Below are 10685 nucleotides of genomic sequence, written 5' to 3'. Positions count from 1 at the left end.
TGATCTGCACTGTGTGTGCTGTTTGTTATCAGGTGCAATGTGTGCATCAAATTAGATGGTTTGTTTGGGGAAACCAGCTGTAACTTACAAGAGCCGTGGATGCAGACTGATATGGTGCGGATGGAGATTCTCATCATACAGTGTAAGTACTTACGTGCTGTTGCTTGACTTCACTTGATTGCTGAAAAAGTTGTGACGTCAGAAATGTTGGGATGCTGTGTAAAATGTAAATAAAAGCTGAATGGAATTAATTTTTAAAAAAAAATTATTTTGTAATTTGCCAGCACCCTGGGGGAGACGGTAGCATGTTGACTGCTCTGTTGCATCACCTGTTCTTTTGTTATTTTAACACTGCTGACATATTTTCCAACTTTTGCATCATAATATTTCAGGCTTCAGAGCGTCCTTTGTTCCATCTTTAATTTCTTAAGGCACCAAATGTTTTCACTGGCTGACTGGTCTACTCTGCAGACAGCCCAGTTTAGCACTCAAGCATGCTGCTGTGACATGTGCAGACTGTGCTTTGGCATTGGCCTGCTGAAATAAACAACGATTTCCCTGAAAGCAGTCTGCATAATAGAATGTGTCACTCCTAGTCTTGTAAATATTAATGGTGCCTTCTCAAACCTGCTGCTTACGTTCAAGTTTTACCCACATGAACTCTGAGCAGTGAACTCCTCCCCACGTTTACCTCTGAAAGACTCGGCCTGTCTTATGTTCTTTTTATACCCAATCATGTTACTAATTAACCTTATTCATTATGAGATGCTTTTTTAGGTGATTTCTCAGTGTTAACTCTTGATGTGTTTTCTTTATAATATAAACAGTTTTATTTCTTTTTTTATCATTTGCCTTTTGCATTTTACACAGCGCCCCAACATTTTTTGAAACTGTACGTTAGTTTTATTTCCAAGTATAAACACCCATTGTCCACTATGTTACCTACACCTTGCTAGTACTGGTTTGGACCTCCATGGCACAGATTCAACAAGATGCTGGAATCCTTCCTCAGATTTTGGTTCATATTAACATCCCAGATGTTTTCTGTCAACTTAATATTTAGTGTCTGTGGAGACCATTGGAGTACACAACAACTCATTGTCATGTTCAAGAAACCAGCTAGAGATGATCCGAGCTTTGTGACATGGTGTGCTATCCTGTTAGACGATGGGTGCACTGTGGTCATAAAGGGATGGATATGGGCAGCAGCAATAGGATGTGGGGTTTCAGCGGCATATCAGTTGGTACTAAGGGCTCAAAACTGTGCTAACAAAATTTCCTCCACATCATCACGCCACCAGCAGCAGCCTGAGTCACTGACTCAAGGCAGGATGGATCCATGCTTTCATGTTGTTTACACCACATTTTGACCCTGCGCACTGAAGCTGCAGCAGATATTAAGACTCGTAAGAGCAGGCAGCGTTTTTCCAGCCTACTGTTGCCCGGTTTCAGTGAGCCCCAGTGAACTGTAGCCTCAGTTTTCTGTTCTTAGCTGACATGAGGGGCACCTGTTGCATTCCTGTGCTGCTGTAGCACATCTGCTTCAAGGTTTAACATGCATTCAAAGATGCTCTTCTACCTTCAATGTAACAAGTGGTTATTTGAGTTGCTGTTGCCTCACTGCTCAAAGCATTCTCCTCAGACCTCTGACATCATCAAGGCATCTTTCTCCCTAAAAACTGACGATTCTCTGTAAACTCTACAGATGGTTGGGTGTGAAAATCCCAGCAGATTTTCTGGCAACAACAACAACTATGCCACATTCAAAGTCACTTAAATCACCTTTCATCCTCATTCTGATGCTCAGTTTGAGCTTCAGCGGGTCATCTTGACCACGTATGAATTCAATTGCTGCTATGTGATTAGCTGATTAGATATTGGTGCGAGCAAGCTGCTGTACCTAATGAAATGGCCTATGAGTGTCCTTTTAATAATACATTTACAATAGATTATATAAGCATTTATTATTCATGTCAGACAAAGTAACACATTTAGCAAATTGTATTGTAACAAAGTCACGTTTAAGCAATCTGACAACTATGAGTGCAGTTTGAGGCTGTTGCTCTAATGTTGAGTCAACTCTCTGTTTAGTCAGAGGAAAGCAGCCTAGAAGTGTTAAGACACCTTACAAACAACTCTCATTGGACAGTCTAAATGTCCCACACTTAAAGAAAGCACAAACCTTTGGGGGGCACACATGGTGACTTGGATTTCCCACTATTTCCCGTTGTCTGCATTTTATTTTCTGTTGTGATCAAATAACTTAAAACCAATAACTCCCAAAACTCATTTCAGGACAGCTGAAATTGAGGTCTTTTCATCTGGTACAATGTCATACATCTGCCTTAAGGAGATTCACAACTGGGGCACTGTGCACCTCCTAAGACTCAGCTCTGGTGAAGATGGATTTCTCCTCTTTCAGTCCTCCAGCTGGTGGAGCTGCACAGCCTCTGAACTCCTGCAGCCATCTGACCACACTGACTGCGGTCAAAGGGCTTGTGCACAGTGGTGTGAAATCTCCGACACAAGGGAAGCCATTAGTCTTCATTAGCAACTTCCAGGAGTTTCTTATGAAGTGCTGTGAAGTTGTCATTTGCCCTCTTTGCCAGGCAAGCTAGATGTGAGATTTGTTTTCTTATGTGGTGGACCAAATGTGAGGTCCCCCAGCCCCAAGTTTGTGTAGATGAGATCACGGCCACTCTGCATTTAGGACAGGGATGTCAGAGGGGGCATGGAAGGATCCTCTCTCCCATTTTTCTTCAACTTTTTTCTTAAAGTGACCAATCATGACACAGCACCTCCAACGATCTAAAGTAAATTGATCGCTCCTCTCATTCGTCGTGTTAGTTGCCGGCTGCTGTCTCTACAAACCACTCAATGTGGCTGATTTAGCATCAAAAGGACTACGCTGCATGGCTAATGTGAGCAAAAGGTGTGAGATTTCTCGTCATTGCACTCAAGGGGGCTTTTTATTGGGCTGCCAGAGAGGCGTCTGATCCCTCGGCCCTGGCTGTATATTGGCAGCTGTTAAATGCTGAGCACAGGGAGATCTGTGCAGTTAAAGCAAATGGCCAAAGACTGATAGGTAGAAGAGCTCTGCTGAAGGTGATCTGGAAGTAGGAGTCACTGCGACACAACATATCTCTGATAAGTCATTTTTTGCAGTGTGAGACCCTTTCTGTCACCCTCGAACATTCTTTAGTAAAAAAGCCTTATTAATGGAGTATATTTGGGCTTTGGCAGCCTCTATCAGTCTTCTCCAGACAGGCTCCCTGATTTGTCATCCAGCCTAAATCTCCCCTGGGCTTGCTCTTACATAAGCTCTCTGTCATGCCTCTGTACACCCTGACTTTTTGTCGTCTGGCCCCGCACTGAGGCCTTTAGCAGTCACACCTGTCGCCTTCAGAACCACTGCGTAATGGGATTGACACTGCCACTGCTGAAATGTACACCTCCGCTCTGAAGCTGGCATGCTCTCCTCTGCTAAAGCTGAAGTGATCTAGAGAATTCAGCCCTGCGCGTTGCTGACAAACAGCCAAAAAAGTTGCGTGACCCCTTCTCTGGTCCTCTGAAACATCACCAAAGAAGAAGTGTGGAGAGCAACAGTGTATTTGTGTTTCACATAAGGTGGGGGGGAAAGGGCCAATTCCACAGAGAGAGTGGAGAGCCCTGCATCAGGGCATTTAACATAGGTAAATTATCAGATCACGATCTCTTAAGTGCATCATTAAAAGCTGAATGTCACCCCCTCCTCCTTTTTTTTCCTTTACTCTACATCGACCCTCCACAAAAGTCTTAAACAGGCTGCTCAATACTTTCACAGGGGAGACTTTATTTCTCGCGCCTCTTTATGCACACCCAACTGCCAATTCTGCTGTCTCATAAACCCATCTCTGTGTTTCGCTCCTCACCTGTAAAAGCTGCTCGTATATCACACGCAGTTTTGTGCCCGGAGCTGTTATCCATACAGTCACACGTGAACAAAAGACTCCTTGGTGTGTGGGAGTAAAAGGGTTTGGGCCTACAGAAGGCATTGTATGCAGCACACAGACATGGGATTACAATTAGAAACCTGACTGGAAGTGATGTGTCTGTGCTAGGAAAAAGAAAAAGAGGCTCAATGAGATGTGAAACTCACTTAATTCAAATTTGTGAGTGTGTGTGTTGGTGGAGGCAAGAAGGGAAACTGTGGTTTTCTCTCTCTTTCCCTTCTATGCTAATACTTGCAGTTTTCTAATCATTTCTTTTGCCTGCAGCGAATGGCATGACACAGGAGGAGACGGGCCTGTGAGCAAAGACGCAGCAGTGGATTTTGTCCTGTGTGTGGATGGCTGGATTGTTGTGCCAGGTCTTTATTCTCTGACCCCTCCTATCCCATTCAAGGCTGACTTGGGCCTTTGGTGCTAACTGGCTGTTAATTGCCTGGGCTTTCTCCATGCTGCAGAAACTTGCTCATTTCAAGGGAAACCAGCTTAATGAGATTATCTATCAGGGGTTGTCTAGACACCTGAATACACATACACACACACACCCCTCCCCACCACCCCTTCCTTCCTTGCAGTCTTCACTACCTGGCAGGCTTCACACAAAGCCCTCAGGTGAAAGTTACCTGCAGAAAGAGTGCATGTTATCATCGTCATTATGGGTTTACATAGAGTTTCCCACCCACTGCTGTGGGTGCCTTTGATGGAAAGTGAGGAAAGTGTAAAGGAGATCATGCAAAAAATGTATTATATATAAAATATGAAAATACATAGGGGAGACTGGGGATAGTTGTAACGTGGGTCAGTTGTAACACTTCCAATTTCTCCAATCAGGGCTAAGTTTCAAATGATGTGATTCATCCTGTGCATACCCAATTCAGAACTGCTATCACATGTGAAAAATCAGCACATTTTGTCAAACACAGACAATTTAACACAAAAAAAGTTTTTCTACTTTATTTCAATTTCTAATAGCATTATCTGGTTTGCAGTTAAACTCATCAAACTTAAATTATGTTATTTGTATGTCTATGGGGATATATTCTGTGTAGGTCTTCAGTGCTAATGTTTTAGCCGTTGGCTGTAATGTTAGCTAGTTCATGGCTATATGAGTCTGGGTCAGTTGTAACAGCAACAGTCTGGGTTAGTTGTAACAATAATGCAGATGTTACAACTTACCACACTATTACTTTAACTTATATTAAACAAGTTGGGGCAACGACATCAGCAGAGAGAGGTTCACTGGTCGCTTTTGTATATGCGGTTAATGCCATTGGCAACACAATTCCTCCACACCAAGGTAAGCCATGATAAAAAGTAATGGAATTGCGATGCTGGTGAACAACTACATTTTTTCAGCTTCATTGTTATGTTCAAAATTGGTGCAAGAGTTGTAGGTTATAATGCCCACGGAGCCAATGAGGCCAAACTCAAGGAAGACCAACCAAAATTAATGAAATATTCAGTTGCTGAAAATTCCATAATTTGTCTTTTTTGGGGGGTTGGCATATGTTCAAAAGCTAGATTTCTGCATTCTGTCACACACACACACATAGTTACATAAATGGCTCTAAGTGCATTCATGTGTTGAATAAACAAAGATTACATGTTAATGTTTTGTCAGTACCCTTATTTCATTGTGCTACATTTCACCCCAGGATATGTTACAACTAACCCAGACTATGGGGTTAATTGTAACATTTCACTCTTTGTGTTTGAGACCATACCATGCAATGGGTAATTGTGCTGCAGAGAAAATAGCTGCACTATTTAATAGCAGAGACATGTAAATACTTTGCATTACATTTTGAATCCACTACCTTAAAAGAGCTCCAATTTACAGACAGAAATGTCAAAAATGTTACAACTATCCCCGGTCTCCCCTATATGTGTGTGTATGTGTGCATTTCCAGACCAATATGTCAGATTTATGCAATGTATTTATGAGAAAAGCCTGTGTACTTTAAGTTATTGAAAACACTGCTGATTTTCTAAAAAAAATGTAAAAAAAAAAAAAAAAAAAATAGACCCTACCTGTATGCACGCACAGACCGCAGTGCATTAACCCAGCGGTCCCCAACCTTTTTTGCGCCACGGACCGGTTTATGCCCGACAATATTTTCATGGACCGGCCTTTAAAGTGTCGCGGATAAATACAACAAAATAAAACTAGTACCGGTACCGAAAAAAAGAAAATTTATTCATAACACACGTGAAAAGACCCAGGAAAACCGAGTAAACGATAACAAAATAACGCTGAAAACCGATAAAACCCCTGAAAACTATACATTTCTCACCTGAGCCTCAACTCTTGCGGCCCGGTACCGGTCCGAGGCCCGGGGGATGGGGAACGCTGCATTAACCCGTTTACACAGACCTTCAGCTGTGTTTCTCTCAGTTGTGCCAAATGAATTATGACTTTTTTCTAACCACGTTGCACAAACACACTAAATGGCATTTTCATGAGCAGACTCTGTGTGTGTGTGTGTGTGAGGGAAATATTTACACAGGTTTTGCTGCACTGAGTTATGTGTCCTGCAGCACGGAAGTCCATCTCTATTTGTTTTTAAAGTCTCTTAGCAGTTAATAAAGATGCATTTCTTTCACCTCCCCCCCACCTTCCTGTGGGGATGGTATCAAGCCTCTGTTAAGTCTCTTTGATTTCCAGCACTCTCCAATCACAGTTGGACTCCAACCCATCATTGTGCCACTTCAAAAGGATGGCCTCCCTGGCCCCACCCACTCCTGGGCTACCCTTAAAAGTCATGGTCATCCCATCCTGCAAGGACTCAGCATCTCTGAAACATCTGCAGCGAGAACTGATTTGACCTTCTGACTTCCTTCCTGGGATGTTGGATTTTTCTTTTGCATGTGAGGAAGGAGACCCAGGAGACAGAGCAGAGCTGAAGACACACTTTGGATATCACACACCTGGACTGAGTCCTTTCTTTCGTTGTTTTTTTTTTTTTTTTTTAAGCCTTTTGAGTCAAAAACATATCAAGTTTAATCCAAAGGATGCAGTCCATCAGAGGTGAGTTGATGACTGCTTCTTAATATCAGCTTTGCCTCCGTGAGCACACACGTGTCTTCTTCTACCAGTTTTTCCAGTAAAAAATGCTTATTCATGTTTTTCTTCCAGACTTGAAGTCCAACTTCAGCGGGCCTCCTCCGGCCCACATAGCTCCTGGACCTGATGCCTATCTCCAGGGCAATATCAGGATGTTTCTGGAGGACACTGAACTGTGGAAGACCTTCCATGAAATAGGGACAGAGATGATCATCACTAAACCGGGAAGGTAGGGCAACAGAAAAATAAAATAAAATGTTAAATGTTCACACCTTGCTCCCCCACCTTTTACAGAACTCATTCTTTCTCCCATGTTTACCAGGCGAATGTTTCCACATTGCAAAGTGAATCTAACTGGGCTTATTCCATGTGCCAAGTACGTGTTGTTGGTCGACATGGTCCCAGAGGATGGTTTCAGGTATAAGGTAAAGACACCAGTAGCTTTCTCCTTTGTGTATTAATGAGTCATGCATGAGAGAAAGTTCACTTCCCAAGGCCTCACTAGAGTCATAGATTTGGCTGTAGATAACCCAAAGTGGTAGCCACTAGCCCCAGACAAGACATCCCCTGTTTATCCCCCCACCCCCACCCCCAACATTGTACATCAAAGGATGTTATCTCTTCCTGTTTTTCTATCCCCTGCTGTGAGCCCACTGTACTACCCCCCATTCCCCTCCTCATCTCTGTGGGTGGTACAGACCAGCCACCGCTCTCCAGTCTATGGTGGAAAAGGAAGGAGTTGAAAATTCTTCCGCTACTCGCCTTTTTCAAATTGACTGACTCATGTGTCTCCTTCCAACAGTGGAATAAAAAGAAGTGGGAGGTGGCAGGAAAAGCAGAACCTCAGCCTCCCTGCAGAACCTACCTCCACCCAGACTCTCCAGCACCAGGGAGTCACTGGATGAAGCAGTCCGTCTCCTTTCTCAAGCTCAAGCTGACCAACAACACGCTCGACCAGCACGGCCATGTGAGTAAAAGCAACATCTGCAACACTTTGACGTCTTTAGACCGAACGTTTCGGCAGTGCTTGTAAATCATGGCCTCCTTGTCTGCAGATCATTTTGCACTCCATGCATCGCTACCACCCGCGCTTCCACATTGTCCAGGCAGACGACCTGTTCAGTGTGCGCTGGAGTGTTTTCCAGACCTTCACCTTCCCGGAGACTTCCTTCACTGCAGTCACTGCCTACCAGAACACTAAGGTCTGTTTCTAGCACTGCAAGTATGCCGTGTGCCGACAGACAAATCACAAAGTTTTAACCTCTCCTGCAGATTACAAAGCTGAAGATCGATTACAACCCATTTGCAAAAGGCTTCCGGGATGAAGGCACTAATAAGAAAAGGTGAGGTTAAAATGCCGACACGATGTCAACGTCAGTTGACTTGAAAGGATCTGAGCTCATTTATTGTTCAGTATATTGTAGTTTGTATTTGTTTTTAATATAACTGATCTACTGCTGCAGACGTGCCAGCAAGGACCCATCATGCCTTGAGAAGAGGACCAAGGCATCAGACATTTTGAACTCTGAAGAAGACAGTCCACCAGGTACCGCTTTCACACTCTTCTCTCTTCATGTTGATGCCTTTTTTGTTTTGTTCTTCCTCTCATTTGATGATCTGTGGCTCCTCAGACTTCTGCCAGTCTTCGTATGAAGGTTTCGACGGAGAGGATGAAGAGCTGCCCAAAAGAAAAGAAGAAGATGGTGTCAAGGAGGAGCGCTACTCTCCTTGGGATGCTGAGAGAGAGCACAGAGTGAGGACTGACTCTCCTGTTGGGGCAGACACAAGAGATCTCTACAGCACAGAGCAGCTTGTTCCTACTCCAGCTTCCTACCAGTCATACAGGTAAACAGCGATGCAGCAGGTCATATCATAATCATGTTGTTTTGATGAATGCCAATCAATATTTGTTCTTTTCTTTTTTTTTTTACTCCCCAGGTTCCATGAGTATGGAAAGTCCCCGTCCCCCTCCTCCAGCATCGGCAGCAGCAACAGCGGATCCGGACGCAGCAGCTTTGAGTCCAGAGTTCCCGACATAGCCACGGTCCCTGATCACGACTCCTCAAAGGCCCGTGAGGTTGGCCCTTCCAGCTGTGGCCCCCAGCACCTCCCGGGCCCCCAGGACTACACGGGGGTGCTCAATATGTCTGTGGCCCAGGCCAGCAAGCCGGGGGTCATCGGTCACCACATCTACAACCCCTACAGCACCGAGCAGCCCCTAGGCCAGTGGGGCAGCCCAGGTCCTTCCCAGTATCCCCCTCATCATCATCTGACCACTGACTACACCACGCAAGCTGTGCATCATAGCTATCACCATGGCAACGTGGCCGAGTGGAGCCAGTACCCGCTGTTCTCTTATTCGTGCTGGTGAAGGGATCTCCACCGTCAACTGAGAGTTACTTTACCACTGCTGCTTATGATGCCATCTTAACAAAAAGCTGATCCCGGTACTCACAGCTGTGAGAGCGCATGACTAAACAAGGCTGAGGGCCCCAACCCTGCAGCCAGAGTGAGAAAAACTGAGAGGAGAGAATAAGAAAAAGGAGTGGCTCTGTCTGCTGGTTCCCCCGACTGGCAGGATTCAAACCGGCCATTTAATGCTGAGTGCAACTCAACTTTGTGGTTTAATTGTTTGAAAAAGGAAAAAAAAAAACTATTTATTTTGCATTTCACCTCATTTCCCGGTGTAAATAAATATTTTTGTAAAAAGCTAAGAATAATAATGTAAGAGTTAATCATTTGTGTGCAATTATTGTTTGTCAAATTGTGGTGTGACATAAAAAAACATAAAAAATAAATAAAAAGTCTCTGGACTTGAAGTCTTGTGTGTGAATCCATATCCTTTTTTACACTGATGTCTTATTAACTTGAGATACGAAAGTGTACAAAAAGAGACCAATATGAGGTATGAAACAAATATTTTTCTATCCTGAATCTCACTCTTATGCATTTTTCTTCTATTCAAACAAAACTGTGACAATAAAGGTTGTGGAGTGTCTCTAGAAACGTATCCTTTTTATTTACTTGTGACCCTTTAATTATTTCTCACACCAGCATCTGCCCGTTGACTTTGATTTCCTCCCAGTCGATGTTCACGCATGCAGCCAGTCTCCTGACTGAATGGATAAGAGTTTGTAAAAGTGCCTGAACTCCTTGGCCTTCTCCCAGTGGGTGCACATCTGCATGCTTTGTACCTGGCCACCCCTGATAAGAGCCGCAGCCTTTGGTGGTGTTTGTTTGTATTTCCTCTTTGTTGATCTAATGAGGCTATACTCTGTAGTTTCGACAAGCACAGCATGCATTATAGACACTGTATTACTGCGACTCTGGGTCACCTGCTGTGGTTTACCCACCGGCACATAAAGCATCTCCATGGCCCTCGTTCTCCATGTCAATGAGCCTTAAAAAGCATGAAAATGAGGGGGGGTGTTGGCTCCTTTTCACAACTGAAAAACACAGGCAGAACCCACTGTCTCCACCCTCAGGGGGATATGGGCTGCTAATGACTTTCGTAAAATCCAAGGGGGGTAAGAGGAAGAGTGGTTTGGGGGGGTGGGGGTGGGGGAATTATCCTTTAGGAGAAACCCAAGTCTAGTGTGGATTTTATCCAGTGCAATTCATTATCCGAGCGCTTC

At 44.1% G+C, this 10685-nt stretch overlaps 1 protein-coding gene across 1 annotated transcript; it reads left to right on the top strand.

The window, feature by feature from the left end:
• The first annotated feature begins 6343 nt into the window (after positions 1–6343).
• On the top strand, positions 6344–10207 carry tbx16 (T-box transcription factor 16). The gene is made up of 8 exons (XM_085180245.1): positions 6344–7279; positions 7373–7475; positions 7853–8017; positions 8106–8252; positions 8323–8393; positions 8514–8596; positions 8682–8895; positions 8989–10207. The coding sequence occupies exons 1-8, from the start codon at positions 7098–7100 to the stop codon at positions 9419–9421; spliced, it is 1398 nt and encodes a 465-aa protein (XP_085036371.1). The 5' UTR covers positions 6344–7097; the 3' UTR covers positions 9422–10207.
• Positions 10208–10685: the final 478 nt, after the last annotated feature.

The sequence above is a fragment of the Neolamprologus multifasciatus genome, chromosome 12, assembly GCF_963576455.1.
Source record: "Neolamprologus multifasciatus chromosome 12, fNeoMul1.2, whole genome shotgun sequence".
Taxonomy (NCBI): Eukaryota; Metazoa; Chordata; class Actinopteri; order Cichliformes; family Cichlidae; genus Neolamprologus; species Neolamprologus multifasciatus.
This window is presented reverse-complemented; position numbering and strand designations above follow the sequence as displayed.

Coding starts and splice junctions, on each gene's coding strand:
- tbx16 (XM_085180245.1), top strand. CDS start 7,098: ATGCTTATTCATGTTTTTCTTCCAGACTTGAAGTCCAACTTCAGCGGG. Junction 7,476..7,852: donor AGGATGGTTTCAGGTATAAG/GTAAAGACACCA, acceptor TCCTTCCAACAG/TGGAATAAAAAGAAGTGGGA. Junction 8,896..8,988: donor GCTTCCTACCAGTCATACAG/GTAAACAGCGAT, acceptor TTTACTCCCCAG/GTTCCATGAGTATGGAAAGT.